The 18,642-nt window shown below is 52.4% G+C and overlaps 4 protein-coding genes across 4 annotated transcripts; 2 read left to right on the forward strand and 2 right to left on the reverse strand.

Moving 5' to 3' along the window:
* Window positions 1-192: 192 nt before the first annotated feature.
* Window positions 193-1,411, reverse strand: N7462_008801 (sterol desaturase family protein; the record flags this gene model as incomplete). Its single annotated transcript, XM_057080515.1, has 2 exons — window positions 193-982; window positions 1,146-1,411. The coding sequence occupies 2 exons, from the start codon at window positions 1,409-1,411 to the stop codon at window positions 193-195; spliced, it is 1,056 nt and encodes a 351-aa protein (XP_056930843.1).
* Window positions 1,412-3,076: 1,665 nt separating this feature from the next.
* On the forward strand, window positions 3,077-5,935 carry rcoA (uncharacterized protein; the record flags this gene model as incomplete). Its single annotated transcript, XM_057080516.1, has 8 exons — window positions 3,077-3,197; window positions 3,419-3,500; window positions 3,662-3,976; window positions 4,050-4,578; window positions 4,673-5,143; window positions 5,402-5,534; window positions 5,653-5,728; window positions 5,911-5,935. 8 exons carry the CDS (start codon window positions 3,077-3,079, stop codon window positions 5,933-5,935), a joined length of 1,752 nt encoding a protein of 583 aa, XP_056930844.1.
* A 4,717-nt stretch (window positions 5,936-10,652) lies between these two features.
* On the forward strand, window positions 10,653-12,301 carry N7462_008803 (C2H2-type zinc finger protein; the record flags this gene model as incomplete). Its single annotated transcript, XM_057080517.1, has 5 exons — window positions 10,653-10,855; window positions 10,905-11,337; window positions 11,402-11,455; window positions 11,613-11,786; window positions 11,915-12,301. The coding sequence occupies 5 exons, from the start codon at window positions 10,653-10,655 to the stop codon at window positions 12,299-12,301; spliced, it is 1,251 nt and encodes a 416-aa protein (XP_056930845.1).
* A 990-nt stretch (window positions 12,302-13,291) lies between these two features.
* N7462_008804 (NCBP1 family protein) lies at window positions 13,292-16,065 on the reverse strand (the record flags this gene model as incomplete). Its single annotated transcript, XM_057080518.1, has 6 exons — window positions 13,292-14,148; window positions 14,211-14,392; window positions 14,452-15,347; window positions 15,411-15,678; window positions 15,749-15,855; window positions 15,958-16,065. 6 exons carry the CDS (start codon window positions 16,063-16,065, stop codon window positions 13,292-13,294), a joined length of 2,418 nt encoding a protein of 805 aa, XP_056930846.1.
* Window positions 16,066-18,642: the final 2,577 nt, after the last annotated feature.

Raw genomic sequence — 18,642 nt, forward strand, 5'->3', positions numbered from 1 at the left:
GGGGGATCAAGTGACAGGGCCGAAGGCAGCATGGGTTCATACAGTGCGAAGGGCGGCCAGAATCGAAGGCAAAGATCGAAGCCGGCTTGATCTTACCAAAAGTGAATTTCAACAGAGAGCAGGCACCTTTTTGGTTGCCATATTCACGCGAAATGCAGCAGAAAAACAACAAAAGAGAACTTTGTCCATGATTTACAGGTCCTTCTTCTGCTGGGTGTCAGCAGAATAGCTGCGGTCGTCATCGCCTTCCACGGTCTTGAGAATGGTTTCCATCTCCTTGGCCTGGCGTTTCCACTCCTTGTCACCCATCTTGGTCTCCCGGCGGAAGAGCTCCTCGTTGGGCTTCCGGTAGCTACCACCCAAGCGATCCCACAGGGTGGTGAATTGGCCGTAGTTGTAGTTGAAGTAAAGATGGTGCATAGTATGGCAGGCGGCGCCGTTGACCACGGGGCTGTTGGCTACATACTCGCCATCATGAATAAAAACAGTCCAGAGGTTGATAAAGGCGAACAGAAAGACGTATGCCAGTTTCTGTAGAGGGAAGATGAACGGGAAGACATGATACGGCACACTCTGGGACCAGCCATCCAAGGGGTGGAAGGCATGGGAGGCGAAGGGACTTGGCATGATCCACTTGTGGTGCGGCTTGTGTAGAGTCCGGTAGACGCTTGGGTGGTGTAGACCCCGGTGGATCCAGTAGATGAAGAAGTCGGTAAAGACGATAAAGATAGGGAACTGGAGAATGCTATAATACGGGAAGGGTTCCTCGGCGACGGTGTCGTAGAGTTTGGCATAGCCTCGAACCTCAAGCACGAAGAACGGCGCGGTCAACAGAGCCATGGGGGGCATGGAGGACATGGCCTGTTTGATTTCCAGGGCAACCTGGTTTTTCAGGAATTTGGGGTGATTGTATGTTGTCTTATCCCAAACGAAAATGAAGGACAACGTGGCAACCACAAAGTAGACGAGAAGACCGAAGATCCTGATTCCTCTCATGTCAGTCTATTTCATATTCAACTTTCCTCGATTCACTTGATGATAGAAAAGCAAGAAAATAAATGGTAAAAGGGAAAAAAAAAAAAAAAAAAAAAGAGCAACGGGGACCGGTCCAAGCCCGGTGGCGAGAGGGGGGGTCAAGCACATACCAGGTGATAAGGAAGAAGCTCATGAATTGGCGGTACATATTATCCCGCGGCCAAGCACTAAGGTAGGCATACTGAGAGGGTTCCAACCGGAATAACTGGGTGGCCGGCTCGTAGACGAAGGAGTCGCCGTTGCCGAACAGGGCCAGCGAGCTGTTGGCATTGATGAAGGCCGGCAGGGAGACGGAGGCGGCGACGGAGGTAGGGAGGAGAGTGGAATAGAGATGATCACCAATGAAGGTGTCCCAAATCTCCAGAATGATATCCATGTTGATGCGGAGGAGAGGGAGGGGGGGGGCGTATTAGGAGGTGGGTTTAGAAAGATCGGGAGGGGAGGGTTATTTTAGGTGAAGAAAAATAAAGCAGGGGCAAGTTTTGGGATGGGGCGCGGATTGGCGAATGAGAAATGCGACGGGCATCACACCAGCGCGGAACGGGGGAGCCGCCGTGTGGTTAATAAGCATGGGGACTGAACCTCGGAACGACTTGGTCGTTTAATAGTCGGACGATACAGAAGGATGGTCAGAACACGGTAATTCGGGAGACTGGCTGGTGCCACTTTGCAGATTGGCAAAGAGGGGAGAAAGGCATGTTGAGGCTCAGCGGGTGGAGGGGTCTGGTTTGCAGGATCAAGAGGATCACGAGATATATAAATAATGGCGTCGACCGGGTACAGCATTTTCCGGACAGCGTTATCAGCTACGTTGGAGTCTTAGCAAAAATATGATTTGACGAAGAGACACACTCTTGGTGAGATATTCGGACGCTATCAGTGCCCAAAATTACCAGAAAGAACGAGGATTGAGAACAGACCATATCAACACGGTCCAATTCTCGTTCGTCAGGGGTAAAAGCGATGCTGAAGACCCGATTTCCAGGCGACAGGGCATCAAGGCATCAAGGCACCAAGACCTGCATGCATTCCAATTTCCAGGCGACAAGGCGACAAGGCGACAAGGCCATCATGTGGATCCGTTCCAGGCCCCAAAGCCCCCCCAAGCCACTTTCTCCCGATAATAGAGACGAAAGCCCGATCATGATGGCATGATATGATATGATTCTACAGGGGACTTAGAGAAGGTCCGTCTCCCGCCGAACCTACTCGAGGATACTGGCAGATACGAGGCGAAGGGAGTCGTGGGATTCCCTCGATCTCTTTCTATCTCCTGGGACTCTGTACACCCGGGAGGTACCAAAGGATCCGGGACTCGTGGGTGCCCGGTCGGCTTTGCGGGAACCCCGTTTCGGGCACGTCCATGGCGGTTTCTTCCCTACTCCTCGACCTCTGTCTTTCTCGCGCACACGCGGATTGCCCGAACACTTGCCATCCTAGCGTATCTAGTTCTATATTTTGTCTCTGTCACTGTCGGTTAGATCATTCTCCTCTCTCTGCTCTATTTCATCCTTTTCTTTTTTTTTTTTTTTTTTTTTTTTTGGGGCCCTCGCTGCCCCGGAACCAGACATCGACTCCACTTGGCCCCCTCCCCTTCCGTCATCTACGCCCGCTGCGCTTCTCGGCTCGTTCCCTCGCTTCTCGCGCCAACGCTAGCCGCCAATTCCCAAACTCCACCCCCCAAACTCAACTCAACCTTCCCGCTGCCAGCCTCTTTTCCTCCCCCCTCTTCGCCCCCGACCTCATCCACTTCCGCCTTCACCCTCCCGTCCACCTCCACACCCATCTCCTGGGATCAAGGTCCACCCGCTACTTCCCATCCCATCACCCTTTGCTGTGGCTAGCTGCGTGGTGTCATCCACCAAGCAGCCTCGCCGCATCACCGATCGTCCTTGTGACCCCCCGTCATCACAGCTTCCCCCCCGGCCGAAGCTGAACTGCTGCGATCCCGTCATCGCGGTTCTACCTCGCTCAAGCGCTCGTTTGTTCTTCCGTCCCTGTTCAGTATCCCTGAAAGTAGCATCTCAATCGCCAATTCGCTATGTATAACACTCATCGCGGGATGGTGCCCGCCCCCAACTCCCGTCTGACGGAGTTACTGGATCAACTGCGTCAGGAGTTCGAGAGCCAGTCTCGAAGCACCGGTGAATATGAACACCAGTGTAGGTCTTGCCACCCCATACTTGAGCAATGCGATTCCCTCCGTTCCCATACCCCGTCTCAATTCTCGGGGGGCCCCCTGGGGAAGGACCCTTCCCCGCCGCCTCTCCCCGAGAATTGTCTCCCCTTTTTCCCTTCCAAGTGCCGCCCGCCCGTATCTCAATGGCTATGGCTCCAAGGTCGCGAAAATTCGCTGAATCGTTCTAACTGACAGATCACGCAGTAACCGGACAGCTCCAGGAGATGGAGATGATCCGTCAGAAGGTGTATCAGCTGGAACAGACCCAAATCAAGATGAAGGCAGAGTGCGTTTCCCTCTTTTCCTCCCATTTCTTCTCTTTTCGCGCTTGGCCTCACCCCCCTGGTTCATGATTCCGTCGAGATGCCTCGATCTCCTTTTTCTTTTCTTTCCTTTTTTTTATCGTTCTTTGACGACTGGCTGCTCACAATTCCATGCGCGCTACAGCTACGAGGCGGAGATCCGAATGTTGCGACATGAACTCGAGTCGCGCGGCGTGCAACCTGTTTCCTCTCATATTGCGCCCGCACAGCAGCACACCGGCCCGCAGGCGCAGCCGCCTTCATTGGGCCATGGTCCCAGCAACTTGTTTGGTGGTATCATGACCAACCAAGGAGGTAGTGGTCCCGGTCTTGCCCCTCCCCCCCCTCCCAGGATCAGCAGCCTTCCCAGCATACCCTTCAACAGCCTGCCTCGGCCGCCCAGCCTGGTGCGCCGCAGCCCCCGCAGAGCTTCCCTGGAGGATATCAGCCTGGTGCTGCTGTGAACGGTATGTTGCAGTGCGTTAAAGACTATCGCTGGGTTGCTAACGCAATTTGTTCTTGATCACTCACAGGCTATGGTCCCCCCCTCCTCCGACCGCGTCCCCGGGCCCTGGTAAATCGCGTCGCACCGCTCCAGGTCCGGCCACGCCTCAGCAGACGCAGATTGCCTATCCGGATCCGCGTGCGTCGCCTCAGATCCCTCGCCCCACGCCTCCTAACCAGTCCATCGTTCGCGCTGAGCGCCCCGGCAACATGCTGGCCAACTGGAATCCCGACGATCTCCCGGCCTCGCAGAAGCGCGAGGGTACCGATTGGTATGCCGTGTTCAACCCGGAGGTGCAGCGTGTACTGGATGTTGAGTTGGTGCACCACCTCAATCATGATAGCGTGGTGTGCTGCGTTCGCTTCAGTCGTGATGGCAAGTACCTCGCGACGGGCTGCAACCGCTCGGCGCAAATCTTTGATGTGACCACCGGTCAAAATGTGGCAACCCTGCAGGATGAGAATGTCGACAAAGATGGCGACCTCTACATTCGCAGTGTCTGCTTCAGTCCAGATGGCAAGTATCTGGCGACGGGTGCAGAGGACAAGCAGATTCGGGTAAGTTCGGTCCTCAAAACCTCCCTTTCCTCCGATATCGATCACTGACTGAACGCCCTCCCCCTCCGCTGCTGAGGGGGGTGGCTTCATACAGGTTTGGGATATTGCTGCGCGCACCATCAAGAATATCTTCACCGGCCACGAGCAGGACATTTACTCCCTGGATTTTGCTGGCAATGGCCGTTACATTGCGTCAGGCAGTGGTGATAAGACCGTGCGTCTCTGGGACATTCTCGACGGCAAACTCGTCTATACGCTCAGCATTGAGGACGGTGTCACCACGGTGGCCATGTCCCCTGACGGCCACTACGTAGCGGCCGGCTCTCTGGACAAGAGCGTGCGGGTTTGGGACACTACTACTGGATATCTGGTGGAGCGTCTTGAGAACCCAGACGGCCACAAGGACAGCGTGTACTCGGTTGCCTTCGCGCCCAACGGCCGCGACCTGGTCAGCGGCAGTCTGGATAAGACCATCAAGCTGTGGGAGCTCACTGTCCCGCGGGGCATGCACCCCCACAGCGGCGTCAAGGGCGGGAAATGTGTTCGCACGTTCGAGGGCCACAAGGTTCGTTTTGTCTTGTCTCTTTGCCGCTTTCCCGTTGTCCATCCCATGCCACCCATTCATCGCTCTTTTCGCTTTCTTTTACTTTTCCTGGGCACGGCAACCAAACGAGGGGCCCACTCTCCATCCTGCTTCCCCTCATCCTCCCGGTTGCTCTTCATCCTGTTTCTCCTCCTGCCCCCCTGTTCTTGCTCCCTATCTTACGTTGACCCCTTTTTTTTTTGGCTTCGTTTGACTGGTTTATGCTAACGTTGGACACAGGACTTTGTCCTCAGCGTGTGCCTGACGCCCGATGGCCAGTGGGTCATGAGTGGCTCGAAGGATCGTGGAGTCCAGTTTTGGGATCCGATCACCGGCAATGCCCAGATGATGCTGCAGGGCCATAAGAACTCCGGTAAGTGGATGACAGATGTCATATCGGACCTGACAGCTCCTGTCATGTCCTCCTCCCCCCTCCCTGGCTCGTTTCTCCCTTTCCATCAGTGTCTGATTGTCTAATTCTCCGCGGACAGTGATCTCCGTGGCTCCCGCCCCTACCGGCAACCTGTTTGCGACTGGCAGTGGAGATATGCGTGCACGGATCTGGAGGTAAGCTATCTTTGTTTTCTGATTTCCTCTCCCCCTCTCTCATCGGATTCTGTCTCGAGTCCCCTGTCCTCATCCCCGCGGGGCTCCAATCTCAGACGATCAAATCCTGCTTGCTTGGATTTTCTCCCCCATGCGCGCTAGATATGCGACCTGGCAGCCTGCTAACTGTGGATTCTCTCCAGATACTCGACGTACACTGGACGGTAAAAGGATTATTCGGGGATGCCTTGGCGCAATGTGACTTTGTTATTATTTTTTTCTCTTTGCTTGGATTCCTTTTGCAGCCGGGTTGGGGCTTTTCGAATTTGACGATTTTTCTTTTTGTCCCTTTTCCCGCCTTCTTCTCTCTCATCTTTTTTTTTTTTTTTTTTTCTCTTGAATAATGCAACCTTGCAAGTTTGCAAACACAATGCACCTGTCCATAGTAAACTCAGCCAAGCCACTGTCGCCACCCCTTGCTAGTTTCTGTCTCTACTGTTGTCGGACTCATGGAGAGTGGATCGGGAGCCAAGCCTTGACTGGATGAGAGATGGAACTCCGCACATGCGTCCAGAGCTACGGACCTACCGAGAGCTACAGACCGACAGAACTACCAAACCACCGATCGAATCGATAGTAGAACAGGGAATGGGACTGGCACTAACGGAAGGGCAAGTTGCACAAGAGCAGAGCAGGAAGAGGCCCCGACCTCCTGGGAGATCCAGCAAAGCCACCCCGGCCCGTCCGAATCACCATAGAGCCTCGCGGCCACCTCGGTGGGTGGGACAAGAGAGACGACATGTCAAACCCTGGAGGGCGATCGGCCGGGGGAAGGTGGATCCCTCCCCCCTCCCATCAGGCCAGGCACCATCGCTCTGGGGGATCATGGAGGTAGGTGTGGGGGGAAGAAGAGGCAAAGGGAAAGAAGGAAAAGGGTGGACCAAAACATCATCGACCCAGATGTGCAAGTGTCTGTTGGGGTATTGGGATCGGGACTAACCTGCAGAGGACGTGGGCTATGCGAGTGTCAAGTTCTACTGGGACATCCTGATTTCAAGGAAGGGCGGTGGGAAGAAGGGGGATGGATCTGTTGCTGTGGGGAGAAGGTGAGAGTCCGTGTTCGACCTCGATCCGCCTGACAGGAGCCACACACCGCGAGTCCAACAGAGACAGAGACGGCGATCGAGAGAACGAGAGCCGGAAAACGAAAAAGCAAACAAAAGGAGAAAACTGGGTGCCGGCCATAGTCGATGCACGCTCGGTCACCTGTCGGGTCCCATCTGGCAGGAGTTCGTGAGCGAACCCACTCCGATCCCTGCAGGAACCAGCAAGACTCGCGGCGGACGTCTTCAGATGCAAGACGTGCAGGGAAGAAGAAAACAACACCGTGGCGGGCGTGGCCTGGCACTCGAGGGAGCGAGAGGGGTGATTATCATTGCGATTCACTGTCCCGATCGCCATGTCTTATTTTGTTCCTTGGACGCTGTGATCTTGACTGTTTGCCTCTCATTCTAAGACTGTTGCTTGCTCCCCCCCCCCTCTGGTCTCTGCGTTGAACGGGAGAAGGAGATCATTTGGGGGCCAAGACAGTCAGGAATGGGGGGGGAAAAAAGAAGGCAGCCACTCGCAGCGACTGGTCGTCCCCGTATCCAGGAGAATGGGCAAACCCAAACGACCTAGAGCGGAGTACAGCCACTGTAGAAGAGAGAGAGAGAGAGGATCGAGGGGTGGGGGTGCGGCATCTGGTGGAGATCTGGGAGCTGAAACCGATCGGGGGGCCAGCAAAAGGAATTTCCAGGGCCATGGGCGGCTAACCAGGATATTCGCTGGGCGGGGATCGGACGCTATTGGCGACTATCGGACGGGCGCATCCGGGATGGGGGCCCCGGTGATCCCATGGCCGACAGTGGACGAATGAAATCGATCGAGGAGGCCGCCGAGAGGAGACGTCGAGCAACCGGACCGTGATGACCCTCCCAAAAGAGAAAAGTGGTAACTTTGGAGGTGAAAGAGGTGATAGTCATCACAGCAAAAGGTGGAGAGTCGAAAAACTAGCAGAAGCGCCGCAGCCTAGTAATCCGCAGTGGCCGAAGAGAAGAAGGGAGATGCGGCCCGTCCCAAGCTTGAAGTCCCCAGTTCGAAGCCCCAAGATGAGAGAGTCGAGATGGAAGTGGAAGTGGAGGTGGAGGTCGAAATGAGGTGAGGTGAGTGGTGGAGGAAGTCGACCTGTCGACTGCAGATCCCCCGTCCACATTGAAAGTTGTCCGAAAGGCCCGGCCCGCCCTCGAGGGACGATGGACTCCTTTCTTTTTCCTCCTTTTTTCTTCTTCTCCTGCGTCCCCCGTGAACCAGTGGCACGATGGTGAAGTGAATATGAAGGTGGTAAAAAAAAAAAAAAAAAAGAAACGAGATCTATATACGCCGTACATTCAAGTAGACTCGGGGCGGAGACGCCGTGTAGATAGACTTCATACTTCATATATTCTATATACTTCATCGCACTCCGTACTCCATCTACACCCACGACGCCAATTATACTCGTATAAAATCCACTTCTGATGCCATGCGAGCTCCACTCCATTTCCAAAGCACGGAACCACCAACATGCGGATCCAGTGGTGATTCGTCCCGACTCAATCTGACGGGCCCGATGATTATACCGAGTAGACACTCACTCTAGCCACCGAGACTGGCTTTATTCCCTGTCTGGAATCTGACTTGGGGTTTTTGTTCTCTCTCACTTACCCCCTTTTGTGCTTAGCGGGTCATCCAGGATGAGCCTGACTCGTCGGTCGCGCCACCAGTTTCCCCAGGACCAGGGGTTACCGTCATCGCCAGTCGCGGCTGCTAGTGAATTCTGGGACAGTGGGCCAACCCATTTCTCTCTGGGCTCGACCCTGTTATTCCTCCAGTCAGCTAGCTTCATAGATATTTATAATTTAAAACAGAGAGAGAGAGAGAGAGAGAGAGAGAGAGAGAGAGCAACAAAGAATAACAAGGGAGAGAGGGAGGAGGAGAGAAAGAAACGGAGTGAGAATGTTTCCATCCCTTCCATCCTGGACGGTTTCTCGTATAGTTTTCGTTGCTGGTTGAGGATAATTCTGATTGCAGATGAGCCAAGAGGGCAACCAGAGCATCGGAGAACCGGAGAAACGAAGCACTCGAGTACTAGAGAACTCGGAAGTAAAAGAATAAGATAATGGTCATGAAATCTCCGGTACTGATAGTGGTGATAGCTCCTATCTTTTCCCATCCACTACACGCTCGTCCATTCTTTGGATGATCCCGACGATGCATCAGCGGATGATCACCCGCGCGTGGGATAGTTTCTCCTCGGACATGTCAGCCTGCTAATTCGAGGAGGGTTATTGGGAGCTTCCTACCATTACCAAATCCCAGACGATGACTGGGCGCCATGGTCCTTATTCGCTGCTCCTTATTTTGTTTTATTTTATTTTTTTCGAATATGCATTTCAGGCAATGGAATAGATGGAAGGCACTGGCCTGTTTCCTGTCTGTAATCTTGCAAATCGAGGGCCATATACTACTCCCTCGAGAGAAACCAGATGTATACTTCCACGAACCCACAAGAACCCACGAAACCCACGAGTCCAAACCAAGGGGAATAAAAAGAAAAATGAAAAATCAAAAAGTAAAAATGACAAAACAAAAAAAAAAGATCAATTGATGCATTCGGTGATAGTGGGGACTGCGAATTGATTTGATCATTTTCAGGTCGCCTCGTTTCGTCCTTTTCGTCCCCCGTCAACGCCCTAAACCGCTCCACCCGGGGACATCCCGGGCAACGATCGCCCCTGCACCGTCCAGCCTCGAACGCCTGGGATCTGGAACTCTTACCCTCCCCACCCCACCCACCACCGCCGACTAGGGGCCCTTCGCTCTTTTCGCTCGTTTGGATTTTCCTTTTTCTTTTTTCTCTAGTCGATTTTTAGGCCGATTTATTCAGTCCCGGCTTGCTCGGGGCATGTCATACAATGGCTGGCTCGCCTCCTGCGCGTCGCTGCAAAAGCCGCAGTCTGGCAGGTCCCACTCGTTGACTAGTCGCGCTTTCGCTCGCTCTCGTCTTCTTTCTCATGGACGCGCATGAACGACCCTCTCACAAACGATCCTCTTCTGCTCCTCCTCGACGCGCTCCGGTCTCCACTCGTGTAATCGGGCTCCTAGAGACAATTCGTGGCCCACGACGCGGGTGATCACCACTAGTCGCGAATCCTCCTTCATCGGGGCCTGAACAAGTGCAACGAGAGGCCTTCAGAACGGTTCCTATAGGTGCAATCCGGTCTTCAGACCCGAGCCTGGCAGGTGGAGTGTCTGGGTGCTGCTTGGTCCGGGTGCCTGTCAGACATTCTTATATAGATCGTCTCACCCCCGAACGCGGGTCCAGTTAGGGCTCCACGAACCAGGCGACGGATCTGTTCTATATTTTTTTTATTCCCTCTCTGATTTCCGGTCCTGCCTATATACTTTCTTTATTCTCACTTCTTGCTCTTTCTCTCTCGTCGTATCCTCAAAAGCAACTCGTGTCTCTGGTGCACGACCTTTCAGGATCGTCTTTCCCCCGATCCTCCGATCTTCTTCCCATTGCTCCCTTGATACTTCCTATACTTCCTATACTTCCTATACTTCCTATCTTTTCCGTATTCCCATACTTCCCAGACTTCCCATACTCTCCCTTCGGAGAAGAAGAAAAGGTCAATCCTTCCAAAAGAAAACAAAAAGCCAGACGAATCACCCCCATCGACAAACCTCAGATCTCTCCAACTCTCTGGTGCTGGGGTGTCTGACGTGGAAAGGGTTCAGGTCTCGAAGAAAGTCCCCCACGGCATATCCAAAACAACTGCCCAGACTTTAGTGCTCTCTGCGTTGTGAGATCATTGATCGTCTCAGCCCCGTGAGTGGTCCATTACAAAAGGAAAAGAGCATCATGGAGACCGCCGAGCCTGTGCCGTACGAGTTCTCCGGCCATGGAGTCGGCGCATTCGGGCATCGTCGTGCAATGGACTCGCCGCTGTTCCCCTTCTACTCCCATCCCACCTCCACTCCATATTCGCTGCCCTACCAAAATCCGGCGCCGGCGGCGTACAGCTTCGGCTCCACGGCCTTGAACCAGCCGCCGCATCCCTATCAGTATTTCGTGGCCAGTCAGCCTCCCCTGAGCTCCCCGGTGCGCCTGCAGCCGGAACACCCTCCGCTGCAGCCGACCCTCCCCAGAGATTCGCCCCGCGAAAAACGCCATAAATCCCGCTAGTAAGCGAGATTTGGGCTTGCGAGGCTCATCGGGCGCCTCGACTGGCGCGGGTGCGCAAGAGAAAAAGGGCGCCGAGGCCGAGTTCTCCACCGAGGTGGATGTCTTGATGAAGGCCATTCAAGCCAAGCCAGAAACCTCGCCAGTGCAGCAGTCATTGCCACCTCTTCAACAGCTGGCTCCGCCCGGATATCCAGCCTATCCCATGTCGCCCCCGCGCTGCCTGCTCACCAACGAAGGGCAGCTGTCGCGGTCGGGTAAGAAGCGCAAGTATACCTGCACGCTGCCCAACTGTGGCAAGAGCTTCGCCCAGAAGACACACCTGGAAATCCACACCCGGGCACATACGGGAGACAAGCCCTTTGTAAGTCCTTGATGAAGAAGATCTCCAAATTTCAGTTGAACACGTCGCTAACGGTGGAGAATAGGTCTGCAAGGAGCCCTCATGCGGCCAACGGTTCTCGCAGCTAGGCAACCTAAAGGTAGGACACCTTACACTCCCCGCATTCATTGGTGGCCTTGAAAATTCCACACCCTCGGGCTCGTTCTTTCTTGCTCTTTTTCTCTTGGAACAGGGGGAGAGGGTTCCCTTCAAGGCAACCTTGACATGCTTGAAACAAGGCTAACGTTCGAATCTAGACCCATCAACGACGCCACACCGGTGAGAAGCCGTTCAAATGCGAAATCTGCCATAAACAGTTCGCCCAGCGAGGCAATGTTCGCGCCCACCAGATCACCCACATGCACAATAAGCCATTCACCTGTCTCTTGGATGACTGTGGAAAGAAGTTCACCCAGCTGGGTAATTTGAAGGTAAGCACGCAAACAGCTTTGCCCCTGCGCCCCTATTGACCCTCCACCCTGGTTGAATCTTTGGGGAGGAGAAGAGGTGTCTATGAGATCACTTGGAGCATACAACTAATGCATCGGTCTACTACCAGTCGCACCAGAATAAGTTCCACGCCACAACGCTTCGCAATCTCACCCTTCGGTTCGCTCAAATGGGCGACAATGGACCCTCTAGCCCGCAAGACAGGGAGCTGTGGGAGTATTTTGCCCAACTATATAAGAACAGCAACAAGGGGATCAAGGGCAGGGGCAAAGACCGTCGAATCGCGACAACGAAGCGGTCGGCTGCCACCAGCACCTCGATGAATCCAATCAACTCGATGAACATGATGATGAACCGTATGTCCTCTATGGAGTCAGACGAAGATCCACAGGCTCGCCGCGGCAGTTACGAAGACACCTTATCGATGTATACGGGTGGATCCAGCAGTGACGGGGACGACCCAGGCCCGTACTACGTGGACCGGCGCGGTCCGTGATGAATGATTTTGCCTTTTCTCGGAATAATTAACTATGTGACATTTTTTCTTCTTCTGTAGGATGCATCCTGGGGGGGTTTTTTTTTATTTAGGGCATGTGTTTCTACGGGGTTCTTCTTTTCTATTGGGGTCTTTTTTCATTCCCACCCTCCTTTTGCAACCTTTCTTGACTCTGATCTGATGTATATTGAGCCCCAAACCCCCCAGAACGGGGCTCTCTTGATATCCTTTTGTTTGTTTCCTTCTTATCTTTGATCTGTATTCTAGCTGGCTTCGGGGATTCCAGCGCTGGGGATTGATGGCTTGATTTGATGAATGTGATTGAACTGTACGATGAATATAAAAAAAGGTCTCGGGAGAAGCCATTTTCGTGCTGCTTGGGTGTTCCTTTTCCACTCCTTTTCCGAGGGGGTTTTTTTTTGGCAACATTGGCCCAAGCGGGTAAATACCCTCTCTAGCATCTGCCTCCCATAGAGCACGGGGGTTCGGTAGTCGAGTGGATCGACGCAAGTGGAGATGGCGCGGCAAATCCGTGAAGAATAAGCCTGCAGGGATAATCTTGCCTTCACATGCCACGAAAGCTTAAACAAGGCTCGGCTAAGCTGAACCTGCGAACGGGCTTGTTTGCAGGAAGAGAAAAGCAAATCTCGAACTATGAAAATTATTATTCTTTTCTTTTTTAGTTTGAGGTAATCTCTTTCTTTTTTTTTTTCTTTTTCGTTGGGGGTGGGAAAGGGGATTATTTCAAGTGCAGGAAGCACGAAATACCTCGAATAAGAGTTCTGGTAGTGTACAATTCAGAGTAGGACAGATGCCAGGGCCTGTCCTACAAAACAAGATGATGAAATCATGCAAGTGACACAAGATTTGAAAGAGGAAGAAAAAAAATAGAAGCAGATCAATGCTGGCAAATGACAAACACAAAGAACAGTCACTCTCTCACTCAAGTTGATTTGTTTGACCCGAAATAGATCATTTTCAGATTCGGATTTATTGCTCTTCAGCATCAGCGAGTTTGATATCGCCATCGGGGGCACCCGTGCCCTCCTGCACCGGAGCAGTAGTACCGACGGGAGTCGCGTGGGTCAGAGCGTCGGTAATGAATGCCTCCTCAACAGCGGCCTTTCTTCGGAAGACACGCAACCAACGACGGCCCCATTGGCGGATGATGGCGTCTTCGGGGAGGTCGCCACTTCCATCGCCGCGCTCCATCTGCTCGTCGTTGCTTCCAGCAGCGACAGAAACAATGGAGTCTTCGATGAACTTGAAGAGGGCTTGCATTTCAACGCGTTCGCGAGATAGAGTTTCGTCCAGAACACTAAGTTGCGGCTCGTATAGGCCGGACTGAGTGCGGGCTGCAACAATCTGACGCATACGATTGGTCACCTTGCCCACAGTGGCAGAGACCATTTCAAAAATGTGAGACTTAGACAGCACCGTGCCGGCCGCCATGCTTTCGGTCAGAACCCACTCCAAGACGGAGAGAGGACTCAGAACGGTGTAGTTCAGCAACTTGTCGATGATGTTGATCGCGATACCAGGCTGATCCGCCCAGTATTCCATGACGGAGGTAATAATTTGGCAACGAGCTCTCTCGGAAGTCTGGCCAATGGTCAAAAGCCGCTCCTTGTTCCGCTCAATGCAGGAAAGAACATGCGAGAGGGACTTGGATCCAACAAAGCAAATAGAGGTTACAAGCGCATCGGTTGATGGGACCTTAGGGTCTTCGACGCCAAGACTCTGGGCCTGCTCCTCGATGGATGCCATCACAGGCTGAATCTCATCGTCACCGGCCTTCTTGCGAATCAAATCCTTGAGTTCCTGCCCTTCTTTCGAGTACGGAGCAACTATAGTTCATTGTTAGTGACGATCCACCGTAGTCAGACGGATCTAGAAAAGCTTGACTTACTATCAGATAGGTACTTGAACTCAGGAGTGTCCAGCTCTTTGCCCTCCGTGATCAAAGGCAGGTAAGGTTCAGGGAGGGTGCCCTTAATACGCTGCGCAAAACTGAGCCGAATCTCCTTATCCAATGCTCCGTGGATGAATGCCATTTTTGGATGAATCACGGGGAGCTCAAGATCATCGACCCTAGGCTTTGGATTAGCTTGCTATTGCCGTCCTTTTTAGAACACCAAGTGGACACTTACCATTCGCTCCACTTCCATGTGAAACCGAAGTTGCTCAGGTGGTGAGCAAACCAATCCAGGAATCGCATACTCAGCTCCAGGTCCATAGTCTCGAGGTTGTTATACAGGAACCGAATAGCACGGCCGAGACTGGGAGCAATGGCAGCCGGAGCGATCTTGCAGCACTCCGTCAGAAGGGAATGATAATAAACGAGCTTGTGCTCCGATGTTGGCAGCTGATACAACTGCGAGAAGACTGCGTCAACGGCCACATCTTCAGGCTTCCAAGACTGACCCTCGCCAGCCAGATCACGCATACGATCGAAGGGAGTAGCCCGCTTGACGAACGTATCAGGAGTGAAGTAGCAGTCAACATCAATCAAGTACTTGGCTGTGGCAACGCGGTTGAAGTCAAGTAAGTTGATTGTATCAACCAACGCGTCTCGCAAAATCAATGAGGTGATATTTGAAGGGGGTGGCACGGTCTCGATTTCCTGATTTGCGTACACAGAAATGTAGACTTCAGGGAAAAGAGCTCGGGGACCATTCGGGACTGGGTTTTGAACATTAATCTCTGGAAAAGGGATTTTGGTGACGATCTCGAACGGCTTCTGCTCAGTGTCATCGCCTTCCCGAATGTCCTTCCAAGGTCGGGGGAGACATTTGAGTTCCCATCCCCGATTAGCTTCGCCTTGGAGTTGGCTTTGGAGAAGACTGATGACACTCGGACCAGCGGCGGACTCATTCTCCTCAGGGCTGAATGTGTTTACCAAGTCCACGAGAGCGTGCGGAGTAGATGCGATAATGTCGGTTTTTTCGAGTAGCGCGGAAGCATGGGACTCGAAGCCAGTAGCGGGGGACGACATCACATAGGGAATTGTGAAGAGAATGATTTTAACAAGCTCCATACCGAGCAACTAGATCCAATGGCGTCAGAAAGGGAGAAGGAAAACGTTGTCATGAAGAAAGAGGCTGCTTACGTCTTCGGAGGAAGCGGTTTGGAGGTCAACCGCACGGGCGAACAGCTCCTCCAAAAGCGAAAAAATACCATCACCCTCGAAAAGAGGCTGCAGGCAGCCCAAAAAGCGAACAAGAAGCTTGACCTCGCGCCATGAACCCGAATCAATGTAGTTCTGTAGGGCGCCGACTGCCTTGTTCAGCACATCCAATCCCAGCTCTGGTTTCATGTTATACGCGACCAAGGCAGTCGCCGCGACGAAAGGTGTTTTCATGGGCTGCTCTAGAACACTTCAGGACAAGAATGTTGTTAGCAAATCCATATGGCAGGGTGGCAAAGCCTCGAGCGTTCGACACGTACAGATCCAGCGAAATGTTGACCAAGGTATCCCGCAGCTCCTCATCGTCGTAATGTTCGGCCGCGTTCTTTGCGATACCATAGATATCATCCTCGACTCTGCGAGCAGCCTATGAAACAGTTTGCTAGCATTAGTACTCGGACCAATTGAGGTGTTCGAGTGCGAGGCCAAACGCGCGCGCGATCGGGGGTTCGAGAGAGAAGGCTCGTACCGATTCCGCCAGGCTCAAGAGCTGTCGGCGAACTTGAACAAATGGAGGCTCTTCAAATCTTCGTCGCTGGGGACGGCGGTCGAAGTCATCGTCATCTTGAACCGGCATGGTTAGCTGCGCGTGCGTGCAGCACAGAGAAGATCACCCACCTCGGTTGCGACGCTTGCGTCCGCCGCGGTGGCCGTTGTTCCGACGATCGTAATCGGCCATTGCGCGTTGAGCTTTTGGGCGACAATGGGGGAATCCAAGGGCAAGGAATCAGGGTTGACGATTGACGGATTGGAGCTCTCCAAAGGTAAATGGACGCCCCGGAAGGAAGGAATTTCCGGCCCGGGCTCCCCTGCAGCATCCACATCAGTCGGCAGTAGAGTATGAAACTCCGAGGAAGCAAAAGAACCCCCCCGGAAAAACAGGATTTTTAATGTGTCGACCTTTGCAGCGAAAGATATCTTGAGTAAGGTGGTGATACGAGCTGTGAAATATTGTTTCAGCTTGATCTGACACGACAGTGACACTACACGCTCATCTTACATTGGAACTCCGACCCGTCCACCCACATGACGGATTGCAATTGCATGGCATTGTCGCCCAATTTCATATCAACGATTCGTCTCCTTTTTGTTGATTTAATCTATTGGCTTGGCTCTCTATATGATAAGTCATAGCAGACACCGCAGCATAAGACGTAGCTATAGTCCGGATCATTTGGCAGTGGGAAACTGTCAACCAAGACTCCAATCTTGCAATACGAGCTCCTCTCCCATAAATTTTACTCCTATCCGATGAGTTCGAACAAAATTATCATTAATAAGTGATAAATTTCCCCAACAGTCATCAGTCACAATCGCGTTGTACCTTCACGTCGCTTTGAGAGGGTGAAGTATATCAAGGCTGGCTTGAGAAATAAGGCTCTACAAATCTTGTACTGGCAAATCCGAGGACAAGATAGCCAGCTAATATAAACGAGTAAATATAGATGATTATCTTCAGGTACTCAAAAGATTTGCACAGGCTCAACGAGATGGGCCAGACATGCTACTATAATTGGAAAACCCGAGAGGAGGGTACGGATCAATGATTCTATATTTCTACTAACTGAAACCTAGCACTGCCATTTGAGCTCTAGTGCTAGTCACAATTAGCCCGATTACTCTCATTATGAAGTCATCTGTTCCGGGATATATAGTCCTGTGCCTGGTACGGTGATGAGATTCGGAACAGTGGCTTCCCAACCCTCTTTTTCTCACTTGCATGCAACTAAAGAACGCCACTCTACCATTTAAAATGTAAGAGAAATGAGCCAAAAAATAACCTCTACAGAGCTTATCCGGATCTATGAGTGACGGACAGAAGCGATGAGATAAATGGCCCGTGACCGCCCACGGAATCTTACTTCCCGAGTCGGTTTCGCCTTGATCACGGCAGCCGCAGCTATGCCTCTCACCCGGACTAGCTTCGATTGGGACCGAGATATGAGAGGAACGGAATGATTACGTATCGCTTCCTCCTATATCTATACCTCGTGATCTGTTGGAGCGCGCTGGAGATTAACCCCAATGGTCAGAATATAGGACTCATTATAACGGCGTCTGATCCAGTCAGGCGTTTGATAATAGTCGCCAGTGAGTGCGGGTATGCAAAGGCGGAAATCCTGACCCGCCACCCATTCTAATTCTCTCGCTGGCAGCCAGCAAGACGTCCCCTTGGTCAAAGACAATCCATCCATACTCGGAGATCGCTGGCATCGGGAGACCAAGCTATGCTAAATGAGCGGTTTCCGTGTCTGGTTCTTCAACCGGTCTGAACTACTACGGGGCCTCGGGCCAATCAGGCGAAGAACTTCTTGCTCAATGTTCTTCAACGAATCTGATTACAAGGTATTCCAACTACCCAAGTCGGCAACAGCTCGCTACTGATGGAGAACCAGGAGGCAAAATCATACGAGGTAATTTTCTTCATATGGCTACTCGTGGGGATGGAACTACAGTAAACCAGTAACAAGTAGGTAGATATCATGGCAGGACCGGCTTCAGCTCTAGAAATGATACATAGTCTGTATAAGAAATGCGACAGATGTGATAAGATTCACCCCGCTAATACACTTCCGGTACGTAGCCTCCGTTCTACCGGTGTATGCAGTCTGTTTGGCGGATGGACAACCGGTAGGTTCATACAGGAGCAACAGTCGCTTTGGAAGACGCCTAGCCCTAGAAATAATTCATTGAGAAGAGGAGCCCCGGCACTTTATGTCTCACAGCCAACCTTTGAAGGACTCAAGATTCCTTTGGTACAGATCCGGAGCATCAGGAAACACCCGTGTCCAAATGGATAACTGGTTAGAGTTGGTAGTTAGATCGCCAATTTTGAGGTTGCCCAGGAGACGAATCATGGCGTATTCATATACATGCAGTGGATGGGAGATGTTGTATCAAATGTTATACCAGCAGGTTGAATTGGAAATGGGGGATAGGAATAGAATCATAAGTTCGCCATTTCGGACCTGAGTAGATTCCAACCACTACAAGAGGGCCGTACCCGCTACAGATGGACACACATGGCACACAGCTACAATCCCGGATGAAACAAGGAAATCGTCTGCTTCGGAACTGGAACATGTAGCTCATCGCTGGCGAGTCGAGAGGAAGGTGGGCCAAGGAGGTTAAAAAAAAGGGGAACCAGCCGAGC

The sequence above is a fragment of the Penicillium macrosclerotiorum genome (genome assembly GCF_028827735.1).
Source record: "Penicillium macrosclerotiorum strain IBT 26536 chromosome Unknown utg000008l_segment0_segment0, whole genome shotgun sequence".
Classification (NCBI taxonomy): domain Eukaryota; kingdom Fungi; phylum Ascomycota; class Eurotiomycetes; order Eurotiales; family Aspergillaceae; genus Penicillium; species Penicillium macrosclerotiorum.